At 43.7% G+C, this 19,809-nt stretch overlaps 1 protein-coding gene across 2 annotated transcripts in view; it reads right to left on the reverse strand.

Annotated features, from left to right (window-relative positions):
• Positions 1-6,485: 6,485 nt before the first annotated feature.
• mapk8ip1b (mitogen-activated protein kinase 8 interacting protein 1b) overlaps positions 6,486-19,809 on the reverse strand; it is a 31,998-nt gene continuing 18,674 nt past the window's right edge. For both annotated transcript variants that reach the window (XM_031569440.2, XM_012830662.3), the window contains exons 4-12: positions 16,800-16,881; positions 14,894-15,901; positions 13,879-13,954; positions 12,746-12,918; positions 12,204-12,316; positions 11,378-11,494; positions 9,682-9,752; positions 9,469-9,567; positions 6,486-9,214 (exon numbers count right to left, since the gene is read on the reverse strand). In XM_031569440.2, coding sequence (XP_031425300.1) covers positions 9,142-9,214; positions 9,469-9,567; positions 9,682-9,752; positions 11,378-11,494; positions 12,204-12,316; positions 12,746-12,918; positions 13,879-13,954; positions 14,894-15,901; positions 16,800-16,881 — 1,812 coding nt within the window. In that variant the 3' untranslated portion in view covers positions 6,486-9,141. The remainder of the gene's footprint in view (positions 9,215-9,468; positions 9,568-9,681; positions 9,753-11,377; positions 11,495-12,203; positions 12,317-12,745; positions 12,919-13,878; positions 13,955-14,893; positions 15,902-16,799; positions 16,882-19,809) is intronic.

Raw genomic sequence — 19,809 nt, forward strand, 5'->3', positions numbered from 1 at the left:
GTTTGATGACGAGGTGCAGCCATGTTGTTGCCTCTTTGACTTCCACCCCACGGAGCAAAAGTAAGAGCGGGTGTCCCTTTCGTTCTGCGGCATGCATCCCGGCCAATTAGGAGACCCCCTGCCGGGGAAACTACAAGGGTTCGGGTGCAATGCGTCCTTGGTATTCAAATGAGGATTCATAGATGTGTTTCATTATTCGGGATTTGGATTTTGAGGTCACAGGAAGGAGGGCTTATTGTACTTTTTTGTTTGTTCCAGTTTTTAGTTCCCGTTGCAACTTTGTCAAAAAAAATAGAACATAGCAATGAGGTTTTTTTTTTTTGGAGAACACAATACCAGCTCAGCCAGGGCCTCATCTGAAATGTGTGAAGTAAAAAAATAAAAAGTCAAATGACATCAAAAGCTACACTTCATTGCGCGTTGCAAGTTATATTTGACCAAATCTCCTCGCTACTCTAAAATGGAACACTAGTACACATGTCTCCATATCTTCCTTGGGCACACTTTCAGTTTGGCATTTTGGCTCCCATCTCTGTGTGAATAGAATCCAATCTTCACCACTGGGTATATACCTGTCTCACTGTCTTCACCACTGGGTACACACCTGTCTCACTGTCTTCACCACTGGGTACACACCTGTCTCACTGTCTTCACCACTGGGTACACACCTGTCTCACTGTCTTCACCACTGGGTACATACCTGTCTCACTGTCTTCGGTTCTGTGCACACAGCTTGCAGTGTGATGATGCTTTCCCCCAAACACAGATGGCTAAAATAAACACAGACAGGAAGTCATAGGCGGTAAAGGAGTGTGTTCTAGCAGGAAGCTCCCCTCCAGCCAGCACTAGCCTTTTCTCCTTTTCTAATGGACAATTGTGCATCCATGTTTTTATTTCTCTCTCTCTCTCTCTCTCTCTCTCTCTCTCTCTCTCTCTCTCTCTCTCTTTCTGTACCTCGCACACAAACACACACACACACACAATTTAGTTTGAATAACAAAAGTAGACGAGATACATTAACACATTTTAAATCCACCACTAATCTTAGCCTGTAATTCACTTAGCGGTTTATACCAAATGCTTGCCAAGGCCTTCTCCATGCATTTGGGATCCATGAATTAAAAAAAGGAAAACATTTTCAAATAAAAGCAGCCAATAATATGTAGCATTTTAGTTCCATATGGGAACAACCAAGCACATTATTGTTTACGAAAGGTAACTATTGATTGGTAACTGTTTATTTTCAGTGTAGTCAAGGTTACTAAAACTGGAAATAAGGAGAGTCCAGGAGAGTCTCAAGCACAGTGAGAATAACCACACGAAGATGAAAATCCCCACACAAGTACTGACACAGCGTGGTGTCAGAATGACATGTGTAGAGCAGAAATCAAAACATGGTTCATCTTAGTGTTGCACACAGTCTGTCAGGTTCTTTTCCCCCCTTGAGTCAAATGGGATTCCCCCACATTTTCAGAGTGCTAATCCCCATTGGAGATTTAATAATAATCACTTGACATGGATGACAAGGTGATCCTTCAGAGCTCAACAGTCTCTCCAAATGCATGGTGATAATGTGACCCTGAAGGTATGTGTTTCAAATGCTTGTACAATTCAGTGGATGAGCAAACATTTGGGAAGTCACATTTATGTTGCGGATTTTCTATTAGTTTAATCCCATCAAGCCATTTTATTTGTGGGGGATGTTTATTAACGGCATCTGTAATTACAAAACATCAAAAGCAGCTGTTTATCCTTCACTTCCTTTCATTTCCTTCACTGTGCCCGCTGTAGGCCATGTTTGTATTCATGTTCATGTTTGTAGGCCATGGGCGTATTTAACAAAGCAGGGTAACTGACTTATCTGGATAGCAGAGGACACACAGATGTCCATGCCCCAGGTTTTGTGTGGTTTCTAGGATTGCCATAACACACTCATCTGGTTAACTGAAGAATCTTCCTTTGTGAAATACCCCCCCACCCCCTGTGTTGATGGGTCTGCACCCTTTGCATGTAAACAGTTCTGTCTGGCACATCACCCCCTACATTGCGTGCAGACCAGGGGGCTTTCTTTTGTCTATAATCACACAAGCTCACTCACATACATGCCTTGGCATCTACACAGCCTCCCAGCTCAACTCAAAGAAGGAAAAAAAGAAATGCAGAGAAAGAGAGAGCGAGAGAGAAAGAGAGAGACAGCGAGAGAGAAAGAGAGAGAGACAGTGAGAGAGAGAGAGAGAAATAGAGGCAGAGATCTAAAGAAATCCACGGCAGGATGCAACACGCCCCAGAGGGGAGCACACAATCAAACACCTTGCTCCGCGGTTCGCTTGTTCACACACATATCTCACCTCACTGCAGGGCCGCTGGGAATGCCAAAGCCCCAGCATGCTGCAGGAGGGGGATTGTTTCCTCTTTGTGGAAGATGGAGGAAGGGAAGGTTTGCTCCCTATCTGCACAGCAGGGGTTGACGGGGTGGCGAGGAGACATCCATAATTTAAGACACATTTGGGGATTATTATGAAGAGACACACCAACTCAATCATTTTTTTCCTTGAGTTAGAGCTCTCCCTGGTGTTCATGCGAGCACATTATCATCTCTCTCTCCCCACCTTCCCCCTCAGGTCCACAAACTTTCTCACTTTCTACAGCTGCTTCATGATTTATAGAAACACAAAGAAAGGCTTGGGAGGCTTTTACAGAAAAGTTGGAATTACCTGGAGAAAGCCAATCGGTCTGAAAAACCTGTATAAATACATACAGCTGCAACAGACCTCATTCATAAAACAGACCCGAGACTGCCCTCTCTCTACAAACATTGAAAATGATGAGAGGGAATGGACCTGCATTGTAGAACCTGTATACAGCGGACAGGCCCACAATAAACACACCTGCTCAAGTCTTCTCTAGCCTGCAGTCCTGGGCCACAGACAGCCAAAACCAAGCTTTCAAGTCTTTGATGTTTTCACAATCTCTCTCTCTCTCTCTCTTGCTCACACACACACACACACACACACACACACACACACACACACACACACACACACACACACACACACACACACACACACACACACACATTTTCTCCTTCTCTCTTTCGCACCCCCCCCCCTCTTCTCTCTGCTATGCTGGAGGGGTGTTTGGTGTTTTATGAGAAGGCTTTAAACCTTTCTGCTCATAAACCTGTGCAGTGTGACACTGGTCGGGCAGTGTGCCAGGTTCGGAGTGGGCGGGTCCCTTTGTGAATCAGATCCTGCTCTCTGGCACAATAGGCTTTTGTGGAACCTTCAGTCAGGAATTTATGAAGAGCGGGACGAGCTACCCGAATATTTCAGCATGTCAGAGTGTCACTCCCACAGTTTCAACTTACATCAGGTCTGTGGGACCTACCGCAAAAAAACTTGGAAAGGAGGATTCCCGGACATTAGATTGGAACTTAACAAATGAAAACTATGCAGAATTTTATAAAATCCCCTTGGCACAATTGTTATAGAAGACGTAATACATCATTCACTGTGATTCAGTGCTATTATCTTAGCTTTGATTGGCTAAGGCGACACCTGTAAGTTAAAAAAACTTTCCTGTCAATGAAGTGTCAAGTAATTTAAAATCGGTGGGAAAAAAATGGAGGAGCTGGTACTGCTGACAGCTTAGACAAACAATCCCTGAGCACGGCAAGTATTTCCCCATGACCAACCCTGTATTTCCTTACACTGTTTTGGGATTTGGAGGCATGATAATATGGTTTTCCTTTTGGGCGTGATTTTTGTGTGTCTATGATATTTGCACCTTACGAAAGACAGTGAGTGCTGCTGCACAACTGCACCAGCTCATGGCACTGAGTCTGTGAGCTTGGGCTTGGGCTGAGGGGGGTAAACCACCTGTGGTTCGGTGTCATCAGTTCTTCATACGTCTACAGGAAATAAATAAATCAAAATGTGAAAAACCTCAGTCAAGCAGTGTGTCACTGGAGGCATTTACAAAGACGAGTCTATCCTTGCTTGAGGTTTGTTGCTGTCAGCTTTTCCCAATCCCCGGCACCCTCCAGGGTGCACTAATGTATTTATGGAATGATAATCTGGTGTAGACTGGAATGTGATATGTCACTCAGAACCATTAAATGTTCAAAAGAGGAAAAGTTTTTTTTTTTGCTTGTACACAACATATAAATTCAACACATGTACACACGTGTAGGTTATGTTTGCACGCACACACACACACACACACACACACACACACACACACACACACACACACACACACACACACACACATACACACACACACACACACACACACACACACACACACACACACACACACACACACACACACACACACACACACACACACACACACACACATAAGTACATTGACTGTATGTCTGTGTGCACACCTAGACAAACATTAACAGTCACAAGCACACAATCATAGACAGATGTTGAGAATTTAGAAGCATTTCTGGGCAAGCATACATGGACAGCTGTACTCACAAAAAAACAAAGACTAAAGCTCTCTGAACAAATCGCACACAGTAGGGTTATAAGATCTGACACATGCAGCATCAAAGCCCACACAGCCTACTGAACTCCCTACACCAGCTCAGGGAAGGGATATGAATATTGCCAAAAATTATTTTAAAATTAAAAATTAAAACAATACGAATTTCTGGCAGAAGGCTTACTGTTGAGATGCTTTGAGCGGTTGTAGTGGCATTGCCTATGACAAATGAAAATTGTTCTTATTTTTACTTTGATTCAGACAGCCCATTTCTATCAAACTTTAAGAAATTCAATTTTCAGACTAGTGCACAAGAAACCTTTTTTGTTCTTTCCCAGCCACCAGAAGACATATTTAAATTGATTAAGTTTGACAAATTAGGTGTGTGGAAAACACTGTGAAAAAATTAAACCACTGTTCTTTTTCAATGCTGCACTTATTCACTTCTATAGTGCAAAATGTCTGTGTTAAATCTAATTATGGCTATTTTAGCTCCCGTTGGCCTCAGCCACGTTACAGTAACACCTAGCTGCCACTAGAGGGAGGTCTTCCCTAATGTGTGTAAAGACATCAGGCCATCACTTAATATTTGTCCACTTGAGGGTGACAAAATAGAGTTGTGAATTTAAAGAGTTCTTTGTACAATGAGTCAAACATACCAAACATAAGGTTGTAATTTGATTCATTGTCATAGAAACTGTAGAATTCATCGCTGTGTCAACTATGGCCATTATGATGCAAGGCAATGAAATCGCCCCTTGTGTGAAATAGCTCCGTGAACACTCTCCTGAAGAGCGCCATTTCATGTATTTCATTCCTCCTGTCCAGCAGTAAACAATGCAGTTATCCCATTCGAGTTGGACGATACTTCTTTTCTCCATTTTGATTACAACATCTATAGGAGCTCCTCTACGAGATAGGTGAGATCACTAAATTGCCCAAAATACTGAATAAATTCATAGTCTATTTCTGAAATAACGTTACACAATTTCATTTAAACCTACCTTCAGAATATGGAGGGGTAAACGAGAAAAAGACAACTTTGTTCAGTTGGAGTTACTGTATGACCCTGAGCCAGTCAAGAAACATCTCACCTTGGTGGATGGTACAGTATTGCTCTACTGATCTTGACATCAGGCTTCTCTACAGAACATACAGAACACAGCTCAGTTGTGTTTAAAACCTCTGGCAGAATCAATCAGGCTAACGATGTTACTATCACTCATGGCCCAGGGCGATATCAGTAAGAGTTTCAGAGTTTCTGCTTTTTCACAGATTATGGAGTGAAACCTGCACCCCCTAACATGCCATTCTGGATGCGATCTAAGAAGGAAGGAGTCTATCGGCCCGATCTGGAGGAGTTCTGGTAGCCTTCAGCGACATGGCCTCTTCAGTTACAGTCAATGAAGAATAAACTAATCAGTTCATTCATTTAACTGTGCCACACACAAAGTTTGATTTTCTGTGGAGGCTTATACACTGCCAACATCAGTGAACATGTAATAACTCTGCTCATTTTTCATCACATACTGTATTTTGAAGATAGCCTAGATAGTGAAACAACAGCCAGTTACTATTGTGAATGACATTGAGCACACATAGATGAAAGCTAACGACAGCATGGAAATAATGACAAGACACGGCACATACTGCTTATTTCTTTTTTTAAATTAAGACTAATTCCACACTCCAAAAATGAGGGAAAAATGAATTAAAACTATTTTCACTACAGTTTGAATCTATACAGTATTCAATGATCCAGTACTTCTCACTTATAGAATATGTATTTATATATGGCATACTGTTACAGCATTTTCTGTTCCTTGCTGGTCATCTGCATCTTAGGGAAAACATGGCCTGGTAAGGAGGAGGACAAAATAGAAAACCAACATATGGGTTCAGACACGGCCACTTATTTTCCGAGAAAGTTCTTTTGGAACATGAAATGTAACACAAATAAAAAAATTTAAAAACTATCTCACATCATCTTTCTTGGATTCCAATATTTATTTTCAGTTGAGGGATTAGGTAGTTTGATAGGAACAGCAAATACTACAGTGTAGAGATATGCTCTTACAGTACTGTTTCTGCACAAAACATGTTTTATTCCGATGCTGCATTACAGTAAACCTGATAGAGCCATTGCTCCGACAGCCTCATGAATGTGTTCATTGGTTTGTCTGGAAGCCACCGGTCATTTAATGGATGAAAACATTACATGTGTACCCAAAACTAGGTCAAAATGCCACCTCCTTTGATATCGTGTGGTACAATATGAGTTGTGGTTGAGTGATTTTCCTTTATTCAGCTCATTCATTATTCAGCCCACTACATGTCTACTGTACATTTGAATTCACATTAGAGTGTTAGTTAACATGAAAATAAACATTTGAATCCAATGAAAATAGAAGTTCTGCACAAAATAAATAAAATCCTTTGAAAAAATCTTAATATCTTCTCGAAATAAACAAGTCTTAAAAATATTAGCCTTTCATTGCATTCATTAAAAAATCTTTGAACACTGAGGAAGATGGGCAATTGTATTTATAGCCAGAGATATCATTCCCATGGGGGAGGGGAAGATGGCTATTTTGAACAGATTCGTTTTCCATCAATAGCACAGACATCTGCTCAGATGACTCCCTGTCCTATTTCCCCTGTTGAATAATTACGCTCTTTCACATGGAAAACAGAAGAATGCCTCTGTGTTGAGATACTCAGTAGCGATTTCTTGAGAGGATTTTTGTGAAATGTACGAGCAAAAATGATGATTCACAGGCTGGGCAGATGTTTCAGATGGTCAGTAATAATAGGGAACTGGGGGGCTCCCTCAATTAGTCTGCAGTAGCGGATCTGGGAACAAGAGACCCTGACCAACTGTCCTGAAACATTACCGTCCACTCATTGAATCATTTATCGTTAAAAACAGAACAATGCTTCTTTTTCTCGGTAATGTATTTGGCGGGACAAAAAGAAAAAGATGGAACATGTGGTGTGGTCGATCATTTCATGCTATGCGTCCTCAATAAAGGAATTTGTTTTGACAAAGCCAAAAAAGTAATACTAGGAGTCGAAACTTATTTCACTTTTGCACTTTACCCTTCATCAAAGTATACTCAGGAGAAGAATCTCGAGATAACTTTCAAAGTCACTCAGTGCTCACAGAACTCGTTAGCACACTAAATATTAAAAAGAGGATGTCACTGGAAGGCCGTTTCTGCAGCCTGCATTCACTGCTGATGCCATTGTTAGCTTTCCAAAAGCTGGTTAATGGTCCCCTCGCATCAAATAGCATTTCAATACTAAAGCCAGCACCCAATAAACAAAAGGGCTCTGTTATGACATTTACTCTGCTGTTATGACATTTACAGTTCATAGAACAATACATTGTGTTACAGGTCCTCGTTAAGATGTTACAGTAACCATGTAATTCCTATGACAGAGGCCAAATATGTCAATGGCACAGCATTGTCTAGCACTCAACAACTCATTCACAAAAACAGAGCCCAATGCTTCCAAACATCTCAGAACAACTAACTCAGTAATACAAACCAGAATTCAAATCATAAAAATGGGTTGCTTGAGTAATGTTAAGAAAAAGAGGCACTACTTGTGAATGTTCTGAAAGACACAGAGGAGTCTCCTTTGTGCTTTCCCAGGCAAGAGTGAGGCACCCCACAAGGTTTGCTGTCAGTCTAGGACAGATGTACACGTCCGCATGAAGAGGAGTTACGGTTATAGTTATGGCTCTGCCACTCAATGGCATTGACAGATTGATATTTGTGTCAGGAGCAAAATCAGTACAAGGGTCAAAGAAGGAATTAAGTGACCGTAAGCTTTCTGGGGTGATTACAGTGTAGGTTGGCAAAACAATCCCTTCAAACAAGTGAGTTAAGGCTTTTCCTTCTGCGTCGTAATCTACTTAGACTTAAACCACTGATGTTTGCAGAGGAGGATCATTTAAATCCAGTCAATCAGACCACCGACCCCCCCCCCCCCCCCCCCCCCCCCACCCCCTTCTAGTAGCTGAAACTGTAGGCCTGCACTACTTCCTTCAGGGGGTCCTCAACTCTGCCTAGAGGAAAAACGAGAGAGCCCATCACTCTGCCCCGACTCACTGTGCAAACCCACGCGTGTGCCTCTTCCTCGCTCGTACGTGGGGCCTCTTCCCAAGTCGTTTCAACACGAACCAGACGAAAAGAAAAACAACAACAAAATCAAATAAATAAAATCAATGTGTAGGTCAACCCTTGAGACGAACCTCTGGTCTCCATCACCTCAAAACTGCACACCCTAGTTCCACTTGTCATTACAATCTTGGTTGAAGGTGCGTCCGCCTTGCACACGCTCCCCCCTATCTGTTGTATCTTGTGCTTGCTTGAGGTGGATGGGGAGATAGAGAGGCCACCTATAGAAGAGCTTGTGTGATGACTGTCGCACAAAGACACTTGATAGGCTACGTGACTGTGCTAGATAGAGGGCGCGTCCCTTTTGACTTTAGTTCTTCTGTCCTTGTCTGTCTCCATCTGTCCTGCTCTGTCAAGTGTGTTAGTTGTTCTTTTGTCTTTGTTACTCTTTGTCCGTCATGCAACATTGTTATGATACACATGGCTGTACAGGGCTTCTGAAGAAGGTAAGTTGGGACTATTCTAGGTAGATATCTTCAGTGGGACACGTGAACTCCACAAACTCCTTATAATACAATTGGAAGGCTTTCCTGTAGGAGAGAAAAGACATAGAGTTATGTCAGACGTAGATGGGTACAGTATAACACATTTAAGGTCAGATAGAAAAGAGGGATTATTTAGTATGGTGCATAATGTAGAATGTATCAATTATAACTGACTTAATTATACACCAATGACACTAAAGAGTGGCCTAAATCGTACTCGCTCAAAACTCAATTATATATTCACATAAAACTGGAAAAGTAAAAAAATCTAAAAGAATCAAAAGAATAATAAAACTCACCCCACAGACTCTGCCAGAGGCTTGGTGGAGTGTTCTGACACAAATACATGGCAAGCAAATCTTTGATCCGCTGGGTGCTTGGTGATAAACCCGAAATATCTAGAGTAGCATAACACAAACCCTCATTAACAGAGCACTGAAGAAACAAGTACATTCAAATCTGTGTAGTTCGCTCTTCTTTGCGATAACAATGCTTAAAGCGATTTGACCTACTTGTTGTTCTTGGGATGGTAACCGCAGAAAGAAATGTTCTTCAGCTGGAAGAAGTGATTACATGGATTTTCCTGTAAAAAGTACAAGAAAGTACCCTGTTTATTTACAATGATAGCATTCCATAGAAACACAGCTTGCACTGACCACTGTTTCAGCTGCAGTGTACATCCTCGGACCTAGTGGAACAAATAAATGGCGTAGCCTAAACACATCTGACCCCTGAGCTAAACAAAATCATTCTCCCCACAGTTTATGTCATAACCTTACTCTGCTATGATTCTGCACTCTCTCCTCCTCGTAGCAAAGTAGCGACTGCCCACATATGGGTAGAAGAATCTAATGAAACTGATGTGTATGTACAGTATATGTGTTTAAAAACACACACTTAAAAAGAGATGGGGATGTAGCACTAAGAATTGTTTGTTATTATGCTATGGTACTCTAAAACCACAAGGGGGAGACAGTGGATGATTTAGCCCATTCAACATCTCCTAGTATTGGTTTGGTTAGAGGTATATTGTTAGACAGTTTTCCACCTTTATAAATCTCTATGTTAATAGAACTAGTTCAGTCAACCTAATCATCCTGCTCTAAAAATAAGAGCGTTGAGTTTTTTTGTTGGTCTTTTGCTAGTCCCCTTCAATTTGAATAACGTGGTTAGTGAAGGCAACATTTGTTTGTTTGGTTCTGATACCAGGAAATCAATCAGTCAAGACAATGTGGCCTTTCACAAAGTCTCATCCCTGTTAAATGGAGTAAACATAACCTCTACATGTAACCCAACACTTATTTCTGCAAAATGGGGCTAAGAATGAAGATTTCCTATGTCTTTTCTATGCATGAGTAACTGACTGGACAGAAAAAATGTTTATGCAATTAATTGGCTTATGAATAATACATATGTGTTTAATTTATGTCACTCATTCGTAACGTGAGTAAGAATTGGATATGAGAAAGAAGAAGAAACATAGAGGAATAGTTGGGCAAATGCACACACAAACAAACACATTTACATTTTGTAAAAGAAAACAAATTTGTAAAAGAAAGGGGGTCAACCCAATTTGTCAGAAGCAGACATTTTTCAGGTTGCCATATGCTATGCTGCACTACATCCACAAGGGGGAGACAGACCATAAGAAAATCCATTGATAATAATGTGTAGACAGAATTGCTGTCATCGTAATCAAAATTGAATTGCATTGATTTTCTATAAATAAACAGTTATGTATATTTACAGTAATTATGTAATGTTTACATTCACAAGCATGGAGTATATTAGCTACGGTAATGATGTCTGTAAGAGTGAATGGACTAGATGTTTTATAATGTCCTCTGTATAATCCTACAGCAACATTCTACAAAGGGCAAACGACAACCAATAGCAAATCAGCTGACATGATTTCATCAGGCAAAGAACAAAGATACACTTCTGTTAGTACCCATGCTATTAATTAGTCCTTTGATTATACCCCTGGGGCGTTGGATTGGTCTTGTGAGAGCCTAACATGAAAGCCTACACCATATCTGCACCATAAATCTCCAAACCTGTACATCATACACATGTTGTTCTTAAGTATTATTTTCCTAGTTTCCCTCCTAATATTTCCGTGTACACATGCTATTTACATATTGTATGGATGTATTATTGAGTGTGTGTGTGTGTGTGCGTATGTAACTGTTATGCTGAAATACTCACACTCTCATAGGCTCCATAGTCTTCTTGTACAACAAGCTTTACTCCTTTCACATTGATCTCCAGGATACAGGAAGAGGGCGGGTTATACTGCACTGTCATCCTCCTATTGGTGGCGATCTGAAGCCAATCAGAGAGACACACATCTGAGATAAGTGTACAATGTATGAACAGGGTTGTGGAGTCACTAGTTACAGATATCAGAGTTATGTATATAAATAATTGTAATTGTAATCTGTTAAAGTTACTGAGAAAATAAATATACTTAAATTACAGTTACTAATCAAAATGTTGGTGATTACAAAGGGGATGCATCCAAATATTTTCTTTCCGGTAAAAAGCTTCAAAGCTTATATGTAGAAAATAACATTCATTCCGTTCCTTTGCATCAGTTCGTGTCTAGACAGGCTCCATTAATTTGACAGTATGCGCTCACATTTTAAGTGTTGTTTTTGATTGGTTCTTTTGTTTGAATTGACATTGCCTCTCGTCTGCCAATCAAAAACGTACAAAAGTAATCAAATATAATAAATTCATAATTTGAATGTAAGAAGTCAATAAAGTAGTTTATTTTAAGCAACACTGTCCTTGAAAGCAGCAAAACAGCTTTATTAATAAAACCTACCAACAGCAAAAAAAAAAAAATGATTTACTGTAAATACTATTTTAGTAGTAATAGTACATTCTATGCAGTGGCACTCTTGGCTCAGTCAAGTTATGATGCTGTTTAATATATCTGCTCGGACTGGATAGGTCCTATCTACTGGGCATTTCTCAGCCGTCCGAGCGAGCTCTGAAAGAGAATATGAGAATGATGTCTCTGCTATACCTTCTGCATAGCTGCACACAGCACATCGTTGCCTTTATGATAGGGCACTTGGACTGATCCCAGGAATTTCAGCCTGTGTCTCTCCACCCAATCACTGCTTTTCACTGGGAACACTGCCGCAGAAAGAGCGAGAGTGGAAGCCGCACAGGCAGGGGATGGGGGGTGAGAGAGAGAGAGGGAGGGAGAGAGAGAGGGACACAGAGAGCAAGAGAGAGAGAGAGGGAGGCGACAGGGAGAGAGGGGGAGAGAGCAAACACAAGCTTATTGAAATAGTCCTCCTAAGTAAACTCAAACCCTTTCAAACACCTGCGCCACACTGTTCTTGCCGACAGAGGAAGCAGAGCACAGCTGGACATGCAAGCTAAAAATAACATCCCAGAGATGTGAAAATATCTCTTCGCAGCAACTTCATCGCTGTTGAGAATACTCTTCACAGCTGTGTTAAAATGATGATACGTGGAAAAATCAGCACGACCACAATCCCTAACGGTTAACCCCCAGGCAGGCTATTTAAAAAGCAAAGGATGGATGCTGCGCCGTACCTTTAAACTGCTCCGAATCTTTGGTGATCTCCATGGCGTAGTACGCGGGGAAGATCCCCCGTGCTCCTGATCGCATGTTGTAGCCCTCGTACCAGAAGTCCTCTCCCTGCACCTCCACAAGCAGGGGGTCGTCCACCTCGAGCTCCAACTCATCGTCATGGCGTGGGACAAACCTAGCATCAACAGTGGCATGGAAGGACTCTTTAATGACGTTGGCATGGCAACTGTGAAGTATGTGTCTATTCCTGCCACCTTTAGCCTCCACATGTAAATCCCTACACTCCAACCTGACCAGACTATTCTACAATAGTCACAAGACCATTAGCTTGGAACTCACAGAATCAAATGACTCTACCCACCCAGGTTTGTTAATTGCAAGCTAATATTTGAGATCAACAGAGATCTCGGAAGGAAATGGCCATGGCATGAAAGATTTGTCACACGTAGGGCTGCCAATACGTTGAGGGGTGGTATCCTCCTCCCAAAGTGCTGGGGGCACTGCACACGGATAAAGAGGCTTTTGTGCTCCTGTGAACCACCCCCTCCCCACCCCTCCACTCCCTCCTCAGATGCAGTGAGAACATACTAGTGGGGGAGTGGACACACTGGTACATGAGACACATCTTTATCCATCCTCTAAATCTCTCTTCAATCTCTCACAACCTCCTCCTGTCTTTGTCCTCAGGCCTCATAATTGCTGTCACTCTCTGTCTCTCTCCATATCTCGTCATCTATCTCCCCCTTTCCCTCCATCCAGTCTTTCTAGCCTCAGGTCTGGTGGAATTTAACAGCAGCTGCACCAATGCGCAGTCATGTCAAGAGCAGCAGTCAGGTGTTACTCCTTGTAGAAATTGAGGTCAGTTCAGTTAATGGGAATGTGATGGTGAAAAGCTGCAGGCAGTTCTGAAATGTGTTTATTGACAGGGTCTGAGCTAGGCGTTTTCTGTGTGTGTGTGTGTGTGTGTGTGTGTGTGTGTGTGTGTGTGTGTGTGTGTGTGTGTGTGTATGTGTGTGTGTGTGTGTGTGTGTGTGTGTGTGTGTGTGTGTGTGTGTGTGTGTGTGAATGTGTGTGTGTGTGTGTGTGTGTATGTGTGTGTGTGTGTGTGTGTGCGTGTGTGTGTGTGTGTCATTACCTGTACACTGCTCTGTGAGTCTGGTCTCTCTCCTCTCCATTAATGACACATGAGTAGAGGCCAAAGGACTCTGCACCTACAAAGACCAATACAACATACATTGGCATTAGCTTGTCTTAAGACTATGTATGTGTTTTTCATGGGTGAGTGTATGTATGTGTGTACACTTTGCGCATGTGTATGTACAGTATGCATGCGACCTATGCATTCACACTCAAAGAATCCGTATAGTAATTATATAGCCGAGTAGAGGACATGGCATCTGACTATAAATCATCCTTGTGGTGTAAGGGACAGAGGGGGACATGTGGGTCAAGAGGGATGCCAGGTGTGTGTGCCAGCTGCTGCATACTATGCCCATGCCGGCCTGCTCATAGTCTGCTCAGACGAGCGCCTACCCCTTGGTTAGAGGGCAGAGGTGATGGCATAGGAGCAGGCAGGACTGACTGGAGCCCTGTGAGGGCACGCGGGCAGGTGTAATCACCATTCTGGTCAACACTATAGAAGGGTGTTGTTTAAATCGTGTGTTTAGTTTAGGATTTGTGGCTTATTATCAGGTGACTGATTAGTTGCCCAAGGAGATGCCTGATAGATAATTAGTCTTGTTAACCACTGAGGGAGAGCATTGCAATGAGATGACCTGAATCAATGGCATGGCAAGCATTCCCCTATGTGCACAGTCAAGAAGAAGCCAACTACTACGGAGCATGAATGTTTTGAATAAAGGATTTGCGTGTGCAGTGGCTGCATTCCCTCATCCTAAAGCTACAGAGCAGATGGGGGGGCCAGTGCAGCAGAGGCCGATCACAAGATCTCATTTGAATGGGGCCATTTGGGTTTTGTCTTCCATGAAATGCACAGAAAGAAAGGACAATGTCTGAGGAAGGGCGAGTGGAAACACAATAATAATATGGCAATTATTTATATGTAAAAACTTGATCACCTGTTTCTCTGTAATCTAGATCTTAAAGAGAAAATATGGTGTTAACAATGGTGGAAGGACAGCACTACTCACTGGAAGAGCGTGATCTGCCATTCATGAAGACATTGAGGAACTTCTTGGTGAAGGGCAGGTCCGCCTCGGGGGTGGAGTCCTCTGACAGGCGCGCTGTGGCCTCCCGTCTGACCCCACCCACCCGCGCCCCTTCTTCCTCGTCCTCCTCGTCCTCCTCATACTCCTCCCCGAGAGCCGACTCGTAAGGCGAGGAGACGCAGTTGTCGTAGACGGTGGCGGAGTCGCTGTCGTCACTGTAGCCATGGTAACACTGCCGCAGGCTGACCAGCTCCAGCTGAGCGTGCTCGTCCACCACCAGCGTGTACTTGACCGAGTCATATGAGAGCCCGCTCGCCTCCGAGCTGCTCATGGCAGTCCGGGCCACAGGAGCAGAGTTCCTGAAGGCCTGAGATAAGCCCTCTTCCCGGGCCTGGGCTTCACCGGCCCCATCCACCCCGTCCACCCCGTCCTCCTCGTCCTCCACATCCTCCCCGTCCACGTAACTCAGCTCCGCGGCCAGCCTGGCGTCCCTGGTGCTCAGGTCAAGCGCGGCGGTGGAGGCCACGCAGGAGGCATAGGAGGGCGGGAAGAGCTCCTCGTCCCGCTCGCTGATGACGGGGTTGCCGTGGTCGTACAGTGGCGGCTGGTAGGGCGGCGGTCCCTCGTTGTCGGAGCCGATGGACATGCGGCCGTGCTCGGCGGTCTGGGACAGCATGGGCGGCCGCTCCTGCTCCAGGGGCTCGGAGCTGCGCTGCACGGGGGTGAGGTAGATCTCCTCGGTGGGCTCAAGGCGCACGTCCGTGTGGTAGCGGATCCGCTCCCGGTGCGACTCGCCCGCAGCCGAGGCCTTGGCAGGAGGGTCCGGGGGGAGGGCCTGCGGAGGGGCCGGGGCGTGGCTGTGTTTGGAGGAGGTGGGGCGTTTGTGCGGGGCGTCAGTCGAGGTGCCACAGTCTTTCGTCTGTGTCCCGCCCCCTCCTCCTCGTCCGTGATGATCCTCGTCACTCAGACAGATATGCTCGCCTAGCTCGGCTGGGACACACACACAAACAAACAAACAAACGAACAAATAAATAAATAAACAAAGAGTATAGGGAGGGACAAAAGTGAGAGGAGTTAGGCATTCTGAGTGAAATAATGACTGTTAATCCTGGTTCCATTTGTCATGCCTTTCCCTCACACAGATAGTGTTACATCATAATCCAAAATTAAGAGCCGTGTTGTAACAGTGTCAGAGCGCTTAATGAACCCTGCCAGATGCTGACACTCATGTGGTTCTCCCTTTCGACTGTACGAGTAGCGAGAGGATTGACTAATACAGATAGCATGCTAACTAGATTAGAAATACAAGTACGAATTTAAGTACGTTTTACAACCAAACAAACTGAGTTCTTGTACCTCTCCCTGCAGTAATGGAATCATTAAAGGTCAGAGGCGAGGTATAAAGCACTTTGAGCTGTACACTTCACACAGGATTACTGGGGCATTTGTGCTCGCCCCCAAAAAAACATGTGACAGTGCCAATTATGTCTCGGGGGCTGGCACTTTGTGATATGTTGGCTTTGCCATTTGTGCACATGTGCCCAGTATTGTGAATGTGCCGCTCTCAGATGGTCCTCTGCTGACTCATTAGGCTGCTAGCGGCCCAACATGGCCGGCTGGCCATTGTCACTAAAGCTACAGCACGGCTCTCCAAGCAGAAAACTCTCACAGCCTCTCTCTGCGTCGATATTTACATTCACAACACAAGGCTGTTGACACGTCTAAGCTCCACAGCAATAACCGTGGAATAACAGCGGGGAACTGAACCCGAAACTAAACAATTTCTTGGTTGAACAACATGAAAAGTGCGTCTGAAAATACTATCACAAAATGTGTTCAAAAAATGTTTAGATAGAGGTGCTGAGGGGGAAGAGTGTACCAAACTCACCAGTTTTGAGGGGGGAGGATGAGCGAGAGACCAGCTCCTGCCAGCTGTATTTCTTCCCAAAGGAGTTGTTGTTCAGTTTATCCTACATGTCATATCCCAGAGATAAGAGAGGAAGAGAGATAAAGTTTGAGTAAGGGACTGAGGGATTCAAGGGAGTGTGGGAATGAGTGAGTGAGTCAGTGAAAGAGAGAGGGTGAGTGAGAGTGAGAATTTGGCATTGGAGTGAACCAATGAGAGTGAGAGCACAGGGACAGTGAGAGGGTGGTGAAGCAAGACTGTGAGAGATTAGGAGAGAGAGAGAGAGAGAGAGAGAGAGAGAGCGAGAGAGAGAGAGCAAGAGGAACTTTGCAAGAGAGATTCGGCTGTCAGCACACACACACACTCACACAGAATACAGAAGCATACACAAAAAACAGGCTTTTGTCTTGTTAAATGGGCAGCATTCCTTGGGAAGGCTCCATGTGTAGAATTTAAAGGGAACAGGGGTCTTTTTCTCAGATCGATCCCACTCCCCCAAACAAACACATGTTCACACACTAACATGCGCATATACACAAACACATAATGTATGTCTATCACAGAAGGGGGTGAGGTGTGTGTGTGGGTGTGTGTGTCTCTGTCTGTGTGTGTGTGTGTGTGTGTGTTGGGGGGGTGCTCTGTAATTTGAATGAGGAACTGTTGACATTCAAACTGCCAAGTCCCTTCCACCAAACCCCTGCTAATCCATATGTTTATCTGTGTCATCACACTCTTATCAGTGCTCCCATGACATGGTAAAAGGACATTTGACAAATCACATGAGGTTCCGTTTCGCAGGTTGATTTGATTTAACTGAGACTAATATGGCATGTGTCATTCTGGTACACTTACAGCAGTTACATGAGCAAACATTACGTATTCACAAGCTGTTTCCTGGAAACTTTCATCACTCATTATAGAGATAAAGGGGGGATTTTTACCATTTTAATCCCTGATATGTCCAAAAAATAATCTGAAAAACTAATCCAACTGTTTATTTGCATTGGGACTGGAAAGTTTTTGGAAACATTTTTCCAAAAAGAACATCAACATGATGCCAACAAAGCCTTTGTTTGGAAGCAAGTACATGTGCAAGGGTATGTTACACATGTTTTAGTGTCTATTGTATAGTGTATGCACATTTGTGGCATCATTGATAGGTTGTCAGTTTGTGTTGCACATCACTGCATAACTAGTATTATAACTTTCAAAAGAGGAGGGGATGTTTGACTCCTCCTTGGTGGCAGCTGCTGGTCTGACAGCTCAGTGGTATGTGTGTGTGTGTGTGTGTGTGTGCGTGCGTGCGTGCGTGCGTGCGTGCGTGCGTGCGTGCGTGCGTGCGTGTGTGTGTGTGTGTGTGTGTGTGTGCGTGCGTGTGTGTGACTGTGGATTCTGTGGCCCAAATATGCCACCCCCTCATTCTGCCACCTCACCATCCTCATTCCTGTCGTTTTCCTGACTCTGAGTGAGTCATTCCCATTGGTGCCCACGCCTAAGACAGCAGTAGTCCGTCTCCATAGCAACCATGATGAGACGAGGGGGACGTTTGTGTGAATGGCCGTGCGTCATGAGCTACGGAGTACATCAGGTGGGCCCTCACACAAAAATACTAAACGATAACACACTTGGGCTAACGCGCTAATGTCTATCCATGAGAAACTGGAATCTGAGTCTGTCTAAATATGGGCCTGAGGAGAGATGTTACTTATCCAAGCTGATGTTTATTGCCAACAAATGAGGTTCGCAAAAATAAACAATCCGAATAAATTAAGTGCCTGCCTATGTGTGTGTGACACTAAGAAGGCTGCCTCAGACAGACCCTTGTATAAAATGGCTACCCTGCCTCTTGGCCAGGTGGCTCCTGGCTGTAATGATGAATGGGTGATGTTAGTGTGTTGTTCTTTTTTTCACACAGAGAAGCACTCTGGGGTTGCTGGGCAAACTCCCGTTTACAGTAGCAGAACACCAGCGGGGTCATGCAGTTACTATGCTCTGAGAGTGAAGAGCATGCCAGCTGTCTGTTCACTGGTGCCAACTGAGGCGCTGTGGAAAGTTCATCCAGGTGGCAGTGTTTTTTTCAAGGGGGCCAAGGTGCACGTGTCCAGATTAGGGATTAAACTATATGAGGGGGAATCTCAGAGCAGGAGCAGCTGCTCCAATGGAAGTCACCTACTGATACTTACTGCAACATAAACCGAGATAAGGCAAGGCTTATTAAATGGGCAGTCTGTAAAAGATATCATTAAAAGGCAGAGTAGCACACCTTTCTGTTACATTCTCTAACATTCAGTGCTTCTTAGTTTTGGGCCATTAGTAATGCAATTTACATGTTTATGGCCCTGGAAAAATCTGGCTTTATGAATGTTAGATTGGTACAATGTGTCTGGTGTGGGTTGCCAACCCCACATTCTTTGAGCCAGGTAGACGCAGTCTGGCAATACTACCAGGTAGACGCAGTCTGGCAATACTACTCTTAAACTAGATACAACCATTTTGAAGGCCCTCTATAGGAATAATCTGATTAAATACATTTTAAATTAGCTGGTAATTTATTTCATTAAAGCTAATTGAATACAATTTAATTGGATTTCACAGTTACTTGTATACTTGTCATGAGAGTAGCTACCTACTTTTTATGAAAATAAGTCGCATGTCCACATAGACCTCTGGAACATACCTCTACCCACCCCAGTCCAGGCCCGCACCGATTAATGTCAAGTTCAGACAACCTTTCATTTCAACTAGAACTACCGGCATGAGGGCTTAATCCAGTTAGTGCTCTGAAGCATCCTACAGAAAAAGAATTACATAACCCACAGAGTCCAACTTCATAGTGCATTAAAACACATCACAACAGGGATGTCAAGTGACTTCACATTCCCAGCTCCAAACCATTACGGACAACAATGAAATTGATTGTGTGTGTTCAGAGCAATGACCTCGCTGAACATTTTCAAGTAAAGTATTCATATGATTGCCCCTTCCCAGATCA

Source organism: Clupea harengus, chromosome 6 (assembly GCF_900700415.2).
Source record: "Clupea harengus chromosome 6, Ch_v2.0.2, whole genome shotgun sequence".
Lineage (NCBI taxonomy): Eukaryota > Metazoa > Chordata > Actinopteri > Clupeiformes > Clupeidae > Clupea > Clupea harengus.